Source organism: Euprymna scolopes, chromosome 17, assembly GCF_053919585.1.
Source record: "Euprymna scolopes isolate OS-2025 chromosome 17, ASM5391958v1, whole genome shotgun sequence".
Lineage (NCBI taxonomy): Eukaryota > Metazoa > Mollusca > Cephalopoda > Sepiida > Sepiolidae > Euprymna > Euprymna scolopes.
In genome coordinates this window covers 119,231,553-119,251,916 of record NC_136498.1, presented here as the reverse complement: position 1 = coordinate 119,251,916, position 20,364 = coordinate 119,231,553, and the positions used below count along the sequence as shown (strand labels likewise).

The 20,364-nt window shown below is 36.3% G+C and overlaps 1 protein-coding gene across 1 annotated transcript in view; it reads right to left on the bottom strand.

Moving 5' to 3' along the window:
- Nucleotides 1–14,073: 14,073 nt before the first annotated feature.
- Nucleotides 14,074–20,364, bottom strand: part of LOC145296927 (uncharacterized) — a 279,866-nt gene continuing 273,575 nt past the window's right edge. The window contains exon 3 of the mRNA XM_080143129.1: nucleotides 14,074–15,989. Within this exon, the coding sequence (XP_079999255.1) occupies nucleotides 14,172–15,989 (1,818 nt within the window). The 3' untranslated portion in view covers nucleotides 14,074–14,171. The remainder of the gene's footprint in view (nucleotides 15,990–20,364) is intronic.

The following is a 20,364-nucleotide window of genomic DNA, read 5'->3' as shown; positions in this document are numbered from 1 at the left end:
GGTACTCTCTATTTTTTTTTTTTTTACACAGTGATCACCACTTATCAAGGCCCGGAAGCCACTCAGGGATAAGGGATATTGCAAGTACATTCAGTTAGTGTGGAGATTTGATGAAGTATTTACTTCAGGGGGCGGTTCATTAGGAATTTGTTAACGTTGGACTTGAAGACATCCAAGTTGTAGTCAGGTGGGAAGCAGGCAGACGGAACAGAGTTCCACAGGCGTGCAGTTCTAAGAAAGAAGCTTTGTTCACGGAATCCACGTTTTGATTTAGGCACAGATATAGAGTGGGGGAAATTTTTCACAGTGGATTCAGCTAGACGGGTGTTTTTCGTGAAAGATTGGCGAGGGGGGGGCAGAGATTGGAGTTCAGATGAGCACCTGCCATGGAAATAACGATAAAACAAGGATAGGCTCGCAACGTCTCTTCTGTGGGAGAGAGGTTGCAGGGTAGAGAAAAGGGCATATATTGAACCACTTTTATGTCTCCCCGTTGGGTGACTTAATTTGGTGTTTAACTAGCAGACTATCTGCCCTTTCTTGTGCTTTTTTTTTCACTGACAAACTGACAAACTGACTATTCTACATATTCAGCCATCTTAAAATTATGTGACCTAAAAAAAAGGAAAGAAAAATAAAAACAAGTAACCACCTTTTTAAAAGATTTAGAAAAAAAAAAAGGGAAATAAATTTTATTTTCATATTTAATTATCTCAGCATAATCGAATTTATCGCACAGCGCCAGGTTTCGAAAAGAAAAAAAGTGTCCTATGTCTTATTTGTGACCAGTTGTATTTATTTGCTTCCCCACTGAGCAAATTAGGCACAAGGCTGTTTTTTAATGTGGAGAGAGAGGGAGGGGGAGGGAAAGGGGGGGACCAGCTCCCGAGAGGTGGGAAATGGGAGCTGGATAGTAACTGTTGGTCTGTAGGGTGATCCCTACATTCACCAAGTTCAGATATGTGGGGTTACCCCCACATATGGTCTTGGCTAGTCATAGCTAGTCTTTGCTTGCAGCATCTGTCGGAACAGATGGTATTTATTTGCTCCCCCACCGAGCAAATTAGGCACAAGGCCAATTTTTAATGTGAGGAGTGAAGGGAGGGGGAAGGGAAAGGGGGGACCAGCTCCCGAGAGGTGGGAAATGGGAGCTGGTTAAAGGTCAGGCATGTGGGGTTGCCCCCACATCTGGTCTTTGCTAGTCATAGCTAGTCATAGCTTGCAGCATCTGTCGGAACAGATGGTGTTTATTTGCTCCCCCACCGAGCAAATTAGGCACAAGGCCGATTTTTAATGTGAGGAGTGAAGGGAGGGGGAAGGGAAAAAGGGGACCAGCTCCCGAGAGGTGGGAAATGGGAGCTGGTTAATGGTCAGGCATGTGGGGTTGCCCCCACATCTGGTCTTTGCTAGTCATAGCTAGTCATAGCTAGTCATAGCTTGCAGTATCTGTCGGAACAGATGCTATTTATTTGCTCCCCCACTGAGCAAATTAGGCACAAGGCCGATTTTTAATGTGAGGAGTGAAGGGGAAATGGGGACCAACTCCCCGGGGAGTAGGGGAGCTGGATAGTGACAATTGGTATGAAGGGTTGCCCCTACATTGACCAAGGTCTTATATGTGGGGTCGCCCCCACATATGGTCTTTGCTTGCAGTATCTGCCGGAACAGATGGTATTTATTTGCTCCCCCACCGAGCAAATTAGGCACAAGGCCGATTTTTAATGTGAGGAGTGAAGGGAGGGGGAAGGGGAAAAGGGGACCAGCTCCTGAGAGGTGGGAAATGGGAGCTGGTTAAAGGTCAGACATGTGGGGTTGCCCCCACATCTGGTCTTTGCTAGTTATAGCTAGTCATAGCTTGCAGTATCTGCCGGAACAGATACTACACTTTGATCCCGGCCAAAAGGCCGGGCGGACGGTATTTATTTGCTTCCCCACTGAGCAAATTAGGCACAAGGCCGTTTTTTAATGTGGAGAGAGAGGGAGGGGGAGGGAAAGGGGGGACCAGCTCCCGAGAGGTGGGAAATGGGAGCTGGATAGTAACTGTTGGTCTGTAGGGTGATCTCTACATTGACCAAGGTCAGATATGTGGGGTTACCCCCACATATGGTCTGTGCTGGTCTTTGCTTGCAGCATCTGTCGGAACAGATACTACACTTTGATCTTGTCGCCCGGGCCCCGGAGGGCTTTCGGCCTGTTGTATTTATTTGCTTCCCCACTGAGCAAATTAGGCACAAGGCCGTTTTTTAATGTGGAGAGAGAGAGAGAGAGAGAGAGAGAGAGGGAGGGGGAGGGAAAGGGAGGACCAGCTCCCGAGAGGTGGGAAATGGGAGCTGGATAAGTAACTGTTGGTATGAAGGGTTGCCCCTTCAGTGACCAAGGTCAGATATGTGGGGTTACCCTCACATATGGTCTTTGCTAGTCATAGCTTGCAGCATCTGTCGGAACAGATGGTATTTATTTGCTCCCCCACCGAGCAAATTAGGCACAAGGCTGATTTTTAATGTGAGGAGTGAAGGGGAAATGGGGACCAACTCCCCGGGGAGTAGGGGAGCTGGATAGTGACAATTGGTATGAAGGGTTACCCCTACATTGACCAAAGTCTTATATGTGGGGTCGCCCCCACATATGGTCTTTGCTTGCAGTATCTGTCGGAACAGATACTACACTTTGATCTTGTCGCCCGGGCCCCGGAGGGCTTTCGGCCTGTGTCTTATTTGTGACCAGTCCAGCAGTATCGTGTCTCGCGTTTAAATTCCTATAGTCCGATGACACACAGTTTTTGGCGTTTCTTCGTTATACGAGCGAAATTCGAAATTCGAAATATTGAATTTCAAATAAAACCAATCGTATCTACTTAATTGTCATGCCACAGTAATGAGCATATCCAAAAATTTCGATAAACGATAAGGTAGAAAACTAATTAATAATGAAAATAGTTTTCGAAAAAAAGCGAAAATTGAGATTTTTGTGAAAACAAGGGAGGTGATTATCGTCTGAAAACTGAAAATCTTGAACGAGTTTAGTAAAACTCACTTTTCTACCTTATTTTCTGCTAATTGTCTTCGAAAACTGTGTTCATTAATAATTTTCTACCTTATCGTTTTTTTTTTAATTGTTGGATATGTTCATTACTGCGACATGAAAATTGGTTTTACCTGAAATTCAATATTTCGAATTTCGCTCTTATAATGAAGAACCTCCGAGGTTTTTTGTCTCAGGAGATTTTTCGGTTCTTATTTATTACTCAACCTAATTAAAACTAAACAAAACTATAGAAAAATCTTTTTGCTGCACGTAGCAGTCAACGAACGAAAATTCCATATTCCAAAAATTAATCAAATGGTTTTATTTTTTATAAAGAAAATCATTTTAAAATGATTTTAAGCGATTAATGTGAAATAGTTAACATCACAATTAATGTGAAATAGTTAGCATCACAAGGCTAATCTCGCATGTTTGAATTATTGTGAAGATATCTGCCTTTGGTTTTTTCAAAATGGCGACTCTTCCTCATAAAAATTAATTTTCTTGGTAAAAAAACAAAACTACTTGATCAATTTACGTGATATTTATAATATGACATCTTCGTTCCGTAACAGGTACAGACATCATAAAGGCTTTTCAATATATATATATATATATATATATATATATATATATATATATATATATATATATATATATATATATATAAATAAAAGTGAACGTGTCTGTGTGTCTGTGTGTCTGTCTGTCTGTGTACATTTCCCTACGCAATAACTCTGTCAATTTTTAGTCTATAGACTCGAAATTTGAAATACCGAGTACTGAGATTTGGGAAAATCGATGTGACGGGTGTCAGCCAGAAATTTGGCTGTTAAGGGGTCAAATTTCAACGATTTGACCTTTAAGAACTCTACCAAACTCCTCCGACAGTTTTGGGTCTAGACACTTGAAATTTTAGATATAGGTTCCTTGAACATGGATCTAACTTAATAAAGTGATTTGAGCCCGAAACTATAAATTTTAAGGGGTCATAATAGAGGTCAAAGTTTTAAAAAATTAACCATTTTTTTTGTTTTTTTGCTTTTTTTGCACAGCATACACCTCCAAACACCCGAGCAACGCCGAGCACCCCTGCTAGTATATATATATATATATATATATATATATATATATATATATATATATATATATATATATATTATTTTTAATTAGCTTGGATTCTGAATAAAGACCGAATTTTCGTATGAAACGAGGATTTCATTCCGTTTCAAAACTATTTAAAGAATTGGAACAATTTACATCGACAATATTAAAAAAAAAAAAAAAAGCAAATCTTAAATTACAATTTACGACAAAATACTGTTGTAACACTTTTTCCAGTGCAAGCATTTGACTGTTTTCCTAATGTAAAGGCGTTTACAGTTTTCAATCCTCTCATAATATTTGTCATCATTCAACTGGCAATCGATACATCTCATTAACACTTATCCTCGAGTTGTTTATAAAATTAGGTGTTGACTTATTAGCAGAAAAAAATATTTTGCATTAAAATTATTATTTATATCATTTTCTCTCTCAACAGAATATAACAAGTATTGTGTTCACCATATTTATGGTAATATTCAAACTAAAACAGCCCTAACACGATTATTTTTCTCGGTAATCTAGTCAACAGTTTTGATGTTTTCCATTTCAGGCCAAAGGTGAAGGTCAATCCCAAAAGCTTGTTGAAGCAGGATGCTTCTTTGAGATATGAGCCATCGATATCAATTGTGGAAATGTGTTGGTCAGAGCGTTGGTGGTGTAAAGATAGACGCTTGGTTTTGAATTCATTGAATTAACTAACCACTTTTTGCTCCATTGCACTAGGTGCTCAAGGTCGGGAGAGAGAGACTAAGAAATCCTGATCGTTGTTGACCTTTCAAGTGTTACCATAGATTATGATGTCGTCTGCATATAGGTCGACGAATGACTTTAGAATGTGATTTGGAACTTTCAAACCGGAAGTCAATAGAGTTACCTGCCCTTACATAATGCTTTTGATATGGCGAACAAACGTATCCCGCCATGTTGACTGTTTGTGAGAATATTATTAAAAATACTAATACTAATATTTGTTAAGTATTGGTTTTATGGAAGAAAAATGACATAAATAAATATTTTATTATGAAATAAGTTGCCTGGAAGAAATGTCGGGAATCGATTTTCTGTAAGCAATAAGCGACCGTATCGTAGGGAATAATCGACATCTGGATTTTTGTGTGTGCGGATAGACATCTTGAAATGTTTCTGTTTATACACGCGGAAAAGGTAATGAATAGAACAGCATATTGTTTTCATTGTTTTGACTCTCGAGTATATACACAACACAGTTAGACACAATTAATCAACCGAGAACCACATCACTCTACATAAAAACATATAAGATATCAATGGATATACACCTGAGAATAAAAACAATGTAAAGAATATGCTGTTGTCATAGGCCTAGTAATGAATAATACGACCCACACAATCGGCATTGCCTCTGTCTAGACTGTCAGGTGACGGAATCAGGGAAGAAAGAAGATAAAAAGAAAAACTGAAGTTGATAGATGAATCATTTATATGACATTAATTTGCATACGAGGGAAATAGCGGCGATAAGAAAGATGATCTGGGTGAGGACAGGCGTTGAGTTTTTAATAGCTGAGGAAAAAAAAAATCACAGACGTTGAGAATTACGGTTGCTCAATCGAACTATTACAATGTATTGTTAGCTCGAATTTGAATTTGAATTCGATTATCGTCGTCGCCATTTTGAAATTTTAATTTCATTTTTGTTTTTGTGTAGTTTTATATGAAATGCACAAATGCCTTAGAATGAAGGAGATGTCAAAGTCCAAGTGTTTTCTTTTTGTATTTATTTGTATTATTCGGACTACTATTCTAATCTTGGTTTTTATATCCACAATGTCTCGGCCGATGTAAACTCCGAACTGCTTTAGATGTATATTTTTGAAGTTGGGAATCTTCGTTGAACTTGGGACCTTCTAGTTAACATGCGGAGAATTTCGAACAGCACCCTTGATTTAATCCACAGAGGTAGATTGCTTTCATTCTAGGTAGACGTGTTAACATTTATTTTTCTTTGTTATTATCGCCTTTAGTTAGGATTGAAACCTTCACTTCTTCAGAAAAATGTAATTTAGAAACGATTGTTAACAAATCATTTTAATCTTTACGCCATAGGTTTATGTGGACAATTCCAGTATGAATGTGTGTGTGCGTGTGTGTGTGTGCGCGCGCACGCGCGTGTGTGACTTGAATATAACAACCGAAACGAAAATAGTATTATAGTTCGATTAATCCACAATAAATAATCCAGTAATTATCATAATGAAAACTTCCACAATGGCGACCACTCTCTCTCTCTACTTTCTTTCTCTGTGTCTCTCTTCCTCTCTCTGTCTCACACACACTATACATATATAAACAGACAGACAGAGAAATACTGGTATTTTGGAGTTGGAGGGTCTAGTCTACCCTACTATTTAATAGATAGTATATATATATATATATATAATGTATACATATATATATATAATGTATATATATATAATGTATATATATATATAATGTATAATATATATAATGTATATATATATAATGTATATATATATATGTGTGTGTGTGTGTGTGTGTGTGTGTGTACGGCACAATCACGTTGACACACCGATTCTCGCCAGATCACCGAAGTTAAGCAACGTTGAGCCTGGCCAGTACCAGATGGGTGACCATTTGGGAAGGCTAGGCACTGTATGTACCTTCTGGGAAGATTGGGCGTGGGGCCAGCACCCTCACCCTGTAAAAAGAACTCCTTGCTACAAAAACATCTACAAAGTTGTAGATGGCTTATGCCCCTCCAGGGGCTCAAGGGCTATGGATGGATGGATATATGTGTGTGTGTGTGTCTGTGTATATATGTGTATGCGTGAATATATATATATATATATATATATATATATATATGTGTGTGTGTGTGCCTACATATATATATATGTGCATATATACATATATATATATATGTAGGCCCCCCCACACACATATATATATATATATATATATATATATATATATATATATATATATATATATATATATATATATATATATATATATTATTATTATTAGTGAGAAAGAACACCAGTAGTACTCTAGAAATTCAAAATTCAAAATCGTAATATTTATTCATACATATGTTATAAAAGATCAGAATAACATCAGTAGCGTCGGTTTTAAATCCAAACAAAGGAGTGGGACTATTATTGGTTGCCTATGAGGTTGAAGAGGGTCCGACATAGGCAACCAAATATAGGTTCCCCCTTGTCTGGATTTGAATTCGACGGTACCAATTTTTTAATCTTCTGTAATACACACACACACACACACACACACACACACACACACACACACACACACATATACTGAACTGCTGCTGCTGATCTAATCTTGCTAGCGTGTAATCGTGTACACTTGTCATCTGTCCATGAATGTTTAAAATAGTGGGAGGAAGGGCGAATGGGGTAATTAAAGGATGAGGGTAGTGAGAGGAATGGAATCATGCAAATAAAATGAGATAGAAATCGAGAGGAGGATATAATAGGGGGAGGGATTTGACACAGAGAGAAAGAGACAACGAGAGAGAGAGAGACAGAGAGAGGATGAGAGAGGGAGAAATAGTGGAGGAGGTAGAGGGGGAAAATGTAATGTATTTTTACTTGAAATGATATTAATAATTAAAAGATAGAAAACGGAATAGAGAGAGAGAGAGAGAGAGAGAGAGAGAGAGAGAGAGAGAGAGAGAGAGAGAGAGAGAGAGAGAGGGTAAGAATTGAGAGATAAAGGGAAAAAGAAAGAGAGAGGTAGCTAGAGAGTGTTGAGAGCGAAGGTAAAAAAAGAGAAAGGCCGAAGAGAAAGTGAAAGAGAGAAGTTCTATAATGACATCACAGTGTATTCTGTGAGGTGACGGTGGTTGAGTGGTTAATGATACGGACTGACGACCTGGATGTCCCGAGTTCGAATCTAGTTCGTTCTACGAAAATCACTTTCAATTGGGATGTTGGCAACCTTCACGTGGTTTCTCCCGTAATTCCCGATGTTTTTCCAGAATTCTGACTAGAAAAAAACATTGGGGAAACCAATGCAACAATAAACTCTTCAGATTCATATGACGATGATATGTATTGTGTGATGACGATGCATCCTGATTTTGTAAAATCGTTTGAAATGTAAAACATTACCATCAACCAACATCAAAGGTAAAAAATATCAAACATTTAATAATATATACATTTACAAATACTCAGTCGACAAGCCACGTGTGTGGTTATGTATATGCGCACGCGCGAGTGTGATTAGTGGTTATATTTATAAGGGAGAGTACTCAATATCAATAATGCAGAGTATGCGCATCTACATTGAAAGAACGTAAAGATAGAATGAAATGTTCATGCCAAAGGTTATATATATATATATATATATATATATATATATATATATATATATATATATAATGTAAATACAGTCATATCTTGCTACGATGTGCAGACCGTTTCAATCATATTAAATATCATCAGGCAAAAAAAAATTTAAGGTACAAAAAAATAAAAAGGTTCCAGGTTGAGGAGAGAAAATTTGCCATGAGTGGCGATGGGCAAAAATTAAAGTTCTTATGTTTTTTTTTGTTTTTTTTTTACATGGGGGTCACCACTTATCAAGGCCCGGAGGCCACTCAGGGATAAGGGTTATTGCGTGTACAGTAATCAATGAGATAGTATTGTAGTAATCATTAGTATTGGGGTTTTTGATAAAGTGTCTTACTTAAGGGGGCGGTTTGTCAGGAATTTGTTTATGTTGGACTTGAAGACATCCAAGTTGTAGTCAGGTCGGAAACAGGCAAACGGAAGAGAGTTCTACAGTCGTGCACTTCTGAGAAAGAAGCTCTGCTCATGGAATCTACGTTTGGATTTAGGCATAAATAAAGAGTGGGGAAAATTATTGACAGTAGTTTCAGCCAAACGGGTGTTTCTCGTGAAAGATTGGCGAGGGGGGACGAGAGATTGCAGCTCAGACGAGCACTTGTCATGGAAATACGATAAAACAAAGACAGGCTCATAACGTCTCTTCTGTGGGAGAGAGGCTGCAGGGAAGAGAAAAGGGCATCCCCCACTAAACCACGGTCTATTTTGTACTCTGTCAAGGCAGGATAGGCTGCTTTTAGCAGCTACTGCCCAGATGTGGCAGCAGTATTCCATCCTTGGACGTACTTGGCTTTTATACAGATAGAGAATTGCATCAGTAGTGAGATATCTTCTTGAGCGGTAGAAGGATCCCACCATTTTCTCAGCGTCCTTGGCGACAGACCTGATGTACTTGTTCCATTTCAGATCAAGAGTAAAGGTCAAACCCAGAAGCTTGTCAAGACATGGAGCCTCCCCAAGACGAGAGCCATCCATTTCAATTGATGCCAGATGGAGATCAGAGCATTGATGATGTAAAGATAGAAGCTTGGTTTTGGATGCATTAAGATTAACCAGCCACCTCTTCCCCCACTGTACCACGCGCTCAAGATCAGAGGAGAGAGAATCAGAGAGAACTTTGTTATTTACGGCCTTTGATGTGTTGCCATAGATGGTCGTGTCATCAGCATAGATGTCAACGAATGATTTAAGTATGTGTTTTGGGAGATCATTGATGTAGATCAGGAAGAGAGTTGGGCCCAGGATGGACCCCTGAGGGACTCCAGCATTAATAATGTGGGCCTCTGATTTCTGCCCATCAACCACTACTCTTATGCGCCTATCAGAGAGAAATGATTTAATGATTGAGTAAACATTTCCAGTTATACCGTAGCTGGAAATCATGTGAAGTAGGCCCTTATGCCATACCTTATCGAAGGCCTTCGATATGTCAAGAGCAATTGCCCTGGAAAGGAAGCATTTGTCAAGAGATTCACTAATCCTATGAGATATAACCGTTAGCATATCTGCTGTAGATCTTGCAGAGCGGAAACCATATTGCATGTCACTAAGAAGATTGTTTCTGTTGAGGTGGTTAACTACTTATTTATTTAATATGGATTCCAGCAATTTACTCATGACGCACAGGAGACTTATTGGTCTGTAAGTTGATTCCCGAGATCTGGTTTCTGTTAAGAGAAAGGGGAGGGGTTAAAAATGGAGAGTTGAAAGGGTAGTTTAAGGATGCGGGAAGTGGTAAGGAGGAGGGGGTAATATAATAATATAGAGGGGGTGGGTGAAAACAGTAGGAGAGAGAGAGAGAGAGAGAGAGAGAGAGAGAGAGAGAGAGAGATAAGCTGAGTGAACACGGTCGTGAAGGTTACCGACGGGGCGATAATGAAGATCTAATTTCAGGTCATTTAGGGGTATTTTAGCTGTTGAAAAAGTTTAACTAAATTGTGTTAATTGGTCCGTCGATAAAGATTTGATGTCTTTTAGTTCAATTTTTTAAATTTATTTATTTTTTTATTTATTTTTCGTATTATTTTTTATTTGTGTCTATTGTTTTGAAATTAACGTTGAATTTTTTCCTATTTATATCAGATTAAATGTTTAATTTATTCAATTTATGTTTTAATAGGCGGGAATGTTTCAGTTTATTAAGTAGTAGTAATTTTGTCTTGAATTTTTCAATATATATATATATATATATATACATATATATATATATATATATATATATATATATATATATATATGTTCATTTATTTGTAATCTTCGATGGGATTGTACTGAATATTTTTTTCTCTCGCAGTGCACCAATATACTATTATAATATTTTAAATATTATTAATATATTAATTTATACTAGCAGGACATGTGGAAATGCCACAGCGGCATATTTCATATGTAATATATTACTGCTGGACAATCTGTGGACATTCAGTTTGAATGGAGACCCCTCGATATTATTGTAGCCCTTTTGTTAAAACTGTAAAAGTATTTATCTAAGTAATCTGGTTAATGTCAGAATATATCTGGTTATTACGACTTAACTCCAATATCCTTATAGGAGTCTGTGACATATTTCCATTGTATAGACGTCCGGCGCGAACGGAAACCCCACGATATCATTATACCATTTTTAGACAGAACAGATACTAGCCTTGGATCCTAGCCAGAAGACCAAGAAGGTGTATTTTAGTTTCACATACGGCACACAAGCGACATCATTTTTTTTAAAAATTAATTTTTGTTTATATTACATCTTTGGTGATCGGGAGATCATATTTATTAAAAAATAGGATGGAAGGTGATAAAATACTACGAACATTAAATTAGCGTATCTATATAATAATTTAATGTTTTCAGTATGTCATCATATTCTATCCTTCTTTTCAATAAATAGGATCTCCCGATCGAATATTTGATAACCTGGAAACCGTGACACACGTACGTATGTTAAAAGTACTACGGTATTAATATATAGATTAATGCGATAGCGTGTGTGTTCTTTTGTGTGTCACGATTTCCGCCAAATTTCATTGGTTGAGATTTAATTCCGGAATACACATTAATTCCGGAATACACATTTACGAACGCTCCAGGTAGTATTTGATTAGCGTGTTCTCACCTCTATATTTGTTTTTAATTCAATAAAATTTAGAGTTTTATCTTTCTGGTAAACGCACAAGTTAATATTAATTTTAAGTGATTCCGTAGTAAAAAACGATAACACAAATTTCTCGGCTGTTTATTTTTTTTGAAATCACTGCTTTATATTGTTTTTAACGGTCATGCTTACATTATTAAATAGGAAAAAATAAATAACCCACCTCTTTTTTATTGTTCTACACGATATTGTATAAATATATAGACTTGCTTGGATAAATATTTTTACAGTTTTAACAAAAGGGCTAGAATAATATGATGGTGTCTCCATTCATGCTGAACGTCCACAGCAGCAATATATACATATGAAAGATGCCCCTGTGGAATTTCTACAGGTCCCGCTAGTATATAGATTATTTTTATAATATCATCTAGCTAGTTTATTTTTAGAACGTTTTTTTCTTACAGTAAGTTCGTTAGAATGTTGCAATTTGTAATCACTTTTTGGACTATATGCATAGATATAAACATAAAAAAAACATTATATCATTCTTCATTGGATTATACCATTCTTCATTGGATTATACCATTCTTCATTGGATTTTGCGACTGTGTCTTTATTTTTCTTTATTGAGCATGACTTCACCCTAGAATATCCCTTTCTTTAATATTGGCCTCTTATAAATTTCATGCAAACTTTAGTTTTTTTATTTATGTGCTAAACAGCAACATTTATGGACTACCTATAAATATAGGGTGGCCCACTTAAAAATAGCCCGACCTTTCTAATCTTTCTTTAATCATTTTTTTTTTCAGAATTAGAGGCCCACTTAAAAATAGCCCGATTCTCTAATCAATTTTTTTTTCAGATGAAGCGGCCCACTTAAAAGTATCCTGATCTCTCTAATCTTTCTCTTAACGACCAACTGACACCACAAGACAAAATGCAATTCTTTTTCCAACAAGATGGCGTTACATGCCACACGTCTCACAGATCACTGACACAAGTCCATGACATTTTTACGGAAGAGAGAACAATAAGCAAAGGGTTATGGCCACCACGTTCCCCGGACTTGTCATCATGTGATTTTTATCTTTGGGATACTTTAAAACAAAAAGTTTATGCAAATAATCCTCACAATCTAGACCAACTAAAGGAGAACATTACCAACGCTATCAGGAGAATCACCAGAGAAGATCTACAGGCAGTATCTGCAAACGTTTTTAAACGTGTTCAGGAATGCATAGATGTCAACGGGGTGAACTTTCAGCATCTTTTATAACAATACAATTAATTTAAATAATAAAAGAATGTTAATCCTCTCTACCACATTTTATGGGTTACTCTTAAGTGGGCCATCCTGTATTATATTACTAACTACATTTCCTTTGATGATATGAGCCATTTATTAAAACTCCATGGAATAAGGAAAAAAACTTTCTATTCCTTGTCGAATAATAAATTTGCGGTAAATTTTTAATTTACTGAATTCAACTTCTAATATATATATATATATATATATATATATATATATATATATATATATATATATATATATATATATATATATATATATATATTCATTGTAACGAATATTGTCCAAAAGAAACACAGGCTTCATAATAAGTACGTTATTACCTCAAATTTTTTCGGCGTTTTTTCCTAATCCGTGAGACAAAGAATACAGAAAATACCACTGAACCGAACTTTCTTTTCTTCCTCTGTGAGCCTAACATAAAACAGAAGTTCCATGAACAGAGTTTCTTTCCCACAGCTTCCTACGTGTCGAACACGTTGTTACAAGACCCTTCCTATCCTCATCAGTCACTAACCCTTATCATTGAGTAGTTTTTGCTTTCATAAGTCGTGATTCACCAATTAAAAATATGAACATTCATGATGTATTCAGTTTTTTATTGCTCGAGTTTTCAAGTTGCACCAATCAGAGAACAGGCTTGTACGATTTGTTTATTTTAAGAACGTTGATTTATGTCCTCTAGGAAGTTAAATCGTTAGCCGCCGTTGTGAATAAAATCAAGCTATTCGTAAAAAAAAACCACACACACACATAGAGTACTCTTCGACAGCTAACGTTGTTTATATAAGCATTAAGATTTCTCTTCCTAATGGCCTTATGGTTAGAATCTCAAGCTGTCCTGTTTCGATCTCAGCATGAAGCACTCGCCTGCTTAGCCACTCTGAAGTACTGCGATATAGAAATAGTCCGTGGGTGTATATATATATATATATATATATATATATATATATATATATATATATATATATATATATATATATATATATATATATATATATATATATATATATATATATATATATATATATATAGGATAACAATAATCCTTTTTTTTATTTATATTTTATAATATGTATTTTATTTATATTCGAACAAAACAATAAAAAAGGCGTTAAAACAAAGCCGCACCCTTATATATATATATATATATATATATATATATATATATATATATATATATATATATGCGCTATGCGTGGTAACTGGATTGATAAATAATATTTGGAATTTAATTTTCGATCCGCCGTGCTTGAAGTCACAGAGAAGTCTGCCGAAATGGCAACACTTTGGAAGAACGCAATGCCTCATTTTGTGACGCCATGATATTGTTCTGACACCTACTAAATGACGGCTTCCGGTCAACCTTATGCCCATGCGCACTATGCGAAACAATATGGTCGCTATTTCCCTCACGGTCGTCCGATAACGCTACGCGGGAGTCACACGACCTGCTGTCGTCGATGTCGGCTGATATCCAACTGACGTCTGATTGGATGCTGAGCTGTCGTCTGCCGCTCGGGATGCTCGACAAAGAGGCACAGTATCCTTCGTCGGACGTGTAGCTGCACGTGTCCCCTTTCAGATGATTCAGGAGATTTTTATTCTTTTCTGTCCGTGAAACGTTCTTTGAGGATCGATCATGTGTATTGTCGGTGGGTTTCGTATCTTTATTGGGTGTGGTCTCTTTCTTATAGATTTCGCCGCGTTCCAATTCTATCAGATTTTGGTATTCAGAGTATTTTTCGGATTTACTAGGACTTTTTTCAAATACTTTCTTCCCCATTGAATTATCAGCCTGTTGTTGTTGTTGTTGTTGTTGTTTGTTTATAGGGTTCAAATTTTCGTTAACACCGGTCGCGGACTGCGTACGGGAAAACGTTTCTGCTTTGAGACAATTCAAGAGATTTTTATTCTTTTCCGTCCGTGAAACGTGCTTCGAGGATCGACCCTGCTTATTGTCGCTTGGTTTCGTATCTTTACCAAGAATGGGCTCTTTTTTATAGATTTCGCTTCGTTCCAATTCTATAAGATTTTGGTACTCGGAGTATTTTTCATAATTACTAGGACTTTTTTCGAATAGTTTCTTTGACGTTGAATTATCAGCCTGCATTTGTTGCTGATGATGCTTTTTTATAGGGTTCAAATTTTCGTTAACACCGGTCGCAGACTGCGTACGGGGAAACGCCTGATTCGTATCTCCGACGGTTTCAGCTTTCGATTCTTTATCACTTTTTTGATCGGAACATTCCCGTTTTAAGATGCCCGACTCTCGGCGTACACCTCGCAGAGATTCTTTATAAGAGATCGAACCTTTAATATCAGTTTTATTCGTTTTGTTTAAATGTTTTTTGGGCGGTTCTTCGCGGAACATTGAGCCACGAGACAGGCTGTCAATATTTTTATATAATGGTGCGATTTCTTGATTGGATTTGTATCTCGTCAAAGAAGAGTTGGCGTTTATCGATGAGGTACTATCACATGACCAACTCGGAGATCTCACCGTGAAAGAACTTCTCCGCATGACCGTGACACCGGCGGCGTTCCCTATAGATTCGCTTTGTCGGTTAGTAGTTAGATTCAAATTACCAGGTTCGATTTTGCCGTTTTTCAGTTTATCGTCGCCGATTTTCGGCCGGTATTGTCGCATAACAGCGTGCATCGGACTTGGGTATTCGTGACTCGCCGAGAACGTGGGTATCTTGTCTTTCTGTCGCGTCAGCACGGCGTGACATTGGAAGCTCGCCCGTCGCATTGTTGAAAATTTTTCTGGCTGGACCGGTTTCTTGTTTTCCGACTGGGTCGTCCTTAAAACCTGCTGTCGAATCGGTTTGTAATCAGGGTAGCATTCCATCGGCTTTCTCGACTGTTCTAACGTGGGATAACCGGAAACGCTCACCGGCCTTTTTATCTTGGGTCGATGGCATGTCGGCTGGTTGGGGTCGGAGAACTTCCTGTCTAATCTGGAATGTTCGAACGTGGTCGCGTTTTTCTCCTCCTTTCCGCTCTCCTCACTAATTCTTTCAAGGTTGGAAACTGATAAACGATCTCGGCAACTTGTCAACCATTCATAAGTCTGAAAAGAAAAAGAAAAAAAAAATCATTTTATAATGAAATGTATACATTTTTCTGACGCAAACATTCACAAATATTAGATTATTACTAGCAGGCTGCCCGGCGTTGCCCAGTCATAAAATGCGTATAAATATTATATTTTAATGCATATAGATTTTTTTTTTCATTATTCTCTATTGAATATCATCCAATATATAGTACTGATTGCAAAAGTTATAAAAGAATATGACTGGGTAATTATGACATGAAACTAAGCATCTCATAAGAAAATATTAAAAAGTAATTAATTAAGAATCGTTTTTCAAAGTGATATGCAAATTAGTTAATATTAATGTAGTCGCTCGCATATCCATGGCTGAATGTTATAATTTTTAAATAGAAAAAGTGGGCTTTTAATATCAATGCCAGAAAAACAAAAACAAAAATTAATAAATAAAAAAATAAAATAAAATAAACCAACTTATAGGATATATTCATTTATTCCTTAATTCATTTATTATCAACTATTATCCTTATCTTTTTAGCTGTTGTCTAACGACGTTTCGACCAATTATTCCTCTGGCCTTCGTCAGGTTATTACCGTGACGGGATAAAAACTCCGAATCTCCTAACTGCATTCTGTCCCTGTCAGTGGGGCATTAGAATACGCCGACTGCCCCCCCCCTGCAGAGGGTGAAAGTCAATAAACTATATCCAGTGGTGAGGCCCCAGCTTGTGGGCTTTGGGGAGTGTGGAGCCACAGTTTAATTGCCATTTCTCCCAGGTCCACTCTGACCCGGAGTGGTAGTACTTGTTAGGGTCCCAACTATGGGTTAAATAGAAACCGACTTAAAAACAAAAAATATATTCTATTAAAAAATTATTTTCTTCAAAATCTTTCGATTCGGCATTAAATAACCAGAAAAGGGTTGATATGCCGTAAAACAAAAACAACCAACCAACCTAACTGCATTCTCACCAATTTCTGCCTTTCCATTGTTGTCAGAGGAATTGTTGGCCGAAACGCCACGAAACAACAACTAAAAGATGAGGATAATAGTCCGCAATAAATAAATGAATAAATAAATACTCATCTCAATAAACATTCCAATTAATTAAATAATATATGCGTTTTATTACATCTCAAAAGTTCAATCTTGTTTATGAGCTGGTGAATTTTTGCAGACAAGATGGCTGCCTATGACATGACACTCACACTTTTCTTTCGAATCTTCTACAGTGCAATTAATCAAAATAATATATAACTGATAGGAATACTAGCAAGCCGCCAGGCGTTTCCTGATCGTTAAATACGTATAAATATGATATTTTAATTCATGCAGATTTTAAAGAGCCAATTCCGTATTCATTATCATCCAATATATAGTAAGGATTTCAAAAGTTAAAAAAAAAAAAAATGGCTTGAGGATCATCCGCTAGAATCGAAACCAAAACGTCTAGCTCTCTAGCCGTAGCCGTTATTTACCTCTTCAGCATTGTTACTGTCTGGGCTACCAACAGATGGATACGAAAGGTTAAAAATTAAGGGATTTTCAGTTATGAATATTAATTTTGCGCATGTGCAAAAGTAACAGCAGGAGTAATACTTTATTCAACTTACTCTGCCCAGGTCAGTTTTGTTTAAATTTTAGCCCCTTTCGAACAATTTTTGCCGATTAAAAACCAAATCGAAAGTGCGCTACACGACCAAAAATATGAAATTTCAACTCTGTGGACCAAATATTCGGAGAGGAGTTTGAGAGAATCTTTTTGCACACACACACACACGCACACACACACACACACACACACACACACACACACACACACATATATATATATATATATAACTACTTAATTTACTCACATAAAATTAATATACGAAAGTATAAATTTATGCGTAAACTTTAAGTATTTACTTCAAAAGTGCTCAGTACGTAGGTAGAACTAGTTGCTAATTTATAAAATATATATGGCGATTAAGCTACACTGAATATTCCGTGTTTCATCAACTCTAGGACTCTTCAGGCTTATGCGCATAAGCCTGAAGAGTCCTAGAGTGGATGAAACGCGGAATATACAGTGTAGCTTAATCGCCATATATATATATATATATATATATATATATATATATATATATATATATATATATATATATATATATATATATACTGAATTCATGTAATTCAGTAAATTTTCACATACCAATGAGTTTGGAGCCAGAAAGAGTTGACTTAAGGAGTAAGCTACAAAATAATCATATTTCATAATTGAGCATTTATATACTGTGAAAGCAAAATCAAGACCCCAAACAGGGTGTTGATGGCAACAAAAAGTGTATTTCATTTTACGTTACAATTGTTTCCATGTCCGGTCGAACAATTTCAAACATTATATCGTATGAAAATTTTCCAAAACCAGCATTTCTTCAGACTTTATAGATAAACACACTTTTAACAATAGAGCATTTTTGAAGAGAAAGAAAAAAAAGAAAAATTACCTTAACGGGAAAAGCATGTGAGAAACGTTTACCTTTGCTGTAGTTACAGCCATACTATAAATATAGAAATAAAAATAAAAAAAAACTCTTTTTATAAAAAAATAATTATTGGGAAATAAAGAAACAGCGAGATCTAATTTAGGAACTCAACGAATGGGGTATATAAACATTTTTTTTTAAATGGCTTAGGGTTTTCTGTGAAAACTTCTCATGACTCGCTTCTTAAATACAGATACGAAAATTAGGCGATATATTAATATTTAAATGGGCTTTTCCGTAACTACAGCAACGGTAAATGTTTCTCATATGCTTTTCCCGTTAAGGGAATTTTTCTTTTTTTCTTTCTCTTCAAAAATGCTCTATTGTAAAAAGTGTGTTTATTTATAAAGTCTGAAGAAATGCTGGTTTTGGAAAATTTTCAAACGATATAATGTTCGAAATTGTTCGACTGGACATAGGAACAATTGTAACGTAAAATGAAATACACTTTTTGTTGCCATCAACACCCTGTTTGAAGTCTTGATTTTGCTTCCACAGTATATATATATATATATATATATATATATATATATATATATATATATACACCGTGTAGTAGAATGTTTTCATCTTAAATTCTATGCAATTATACAGAATGTAGAAACTATGCATAAATATAATTCAACATTATAGTGAAATAAAACAAATAATCTAAAAAGATACCATAAAAATGAATAATTAATTAAGGGTCGTTTTTCAAACGAAATATGCAAATTAATTAACCTTCGTGTAGTCGCTCGCATATCCATGACTGAGTATATTATAAAGTTCGTTTTAATAATTTTTAAATAGAAAAAGTACGCTTTTAATATGTCAACGCGAGAAAAAAAACCCCAACTTTATAGATATAGTAGAAGATGTACCCGGCGTTGCCCGGTATTAAATGTAACGTTAAATTCTTAAAAAAAAAAAAAAAAAATGAAGTAAAGAAAAAGCGGAAAGAAACTGACACATGTGCATGCGAATATTATATATATTTTTTAAACAATTCACCTCTTGTTAACTAAAAAAAAAAAAAAAACTCGAACTGAGATCGAAATGAAAACCTAAAGACAATCAATCAAGTACGATAACCATTAGGCCAGCTTGCCACGTTTTTAAAAGGTTTTTCAAACCTATTTATTCTCAACACAAGGAATCTGCAATGTGTATCATTCACGCATGCGCATTCGTGAAATTGTTAGCAAACAGATAAAAATCCAACCACACCCACGTACCAATTTTTCATTTTTGACCCCTTAAAAATCCTGTTTTTCGGATGAAAACAAATTAAAAACTTTTTCACAAATCTGAATAACATACATACCGAATTTCAAGTATGTAGATCAAAAATTCGTTGAGTACATAGGTTTCGTTTTTTCTTTTTTAATTACATTTTCACCCTAAACAAGGCACATTGCCACTTTGGTGTAGGGAGGTAATCTCAGGGACATAAGCTACTGGGGTACTATGTAGGGAGCTGGGCAGTAAGATATTGGTTCACTTGACACTTGAACTTCTGCATGTCAGTACAGTTGGGGAAGCAGGGAGTCGGAATGGAATGCCAAAGTCTAGCGGTTCTGGAGAAGAAACTACTGGAGTATAAAGCTCTCCTACACCTAGGGATCTCCACTGTGTAGGGGTGGGATTTAGCTGCTTGTCGGGTTAGCTTCTGTCCCATCGACGAAATGTTGCACCCCTCTGCCTCTTCAGCAAGTACTTTAATGGTGAATGCTCTGACGAACTACAAGCACTTGTACCCCCTCGACGTGAATACTCCTGACAAACCTGACAAGCAGCTAAATCCCAATTCTTTACTGTAGAGATCCCTACTCCAATAGTTTATTCCCCAGAACTGCTAGACTTTGGAACTCCCTTC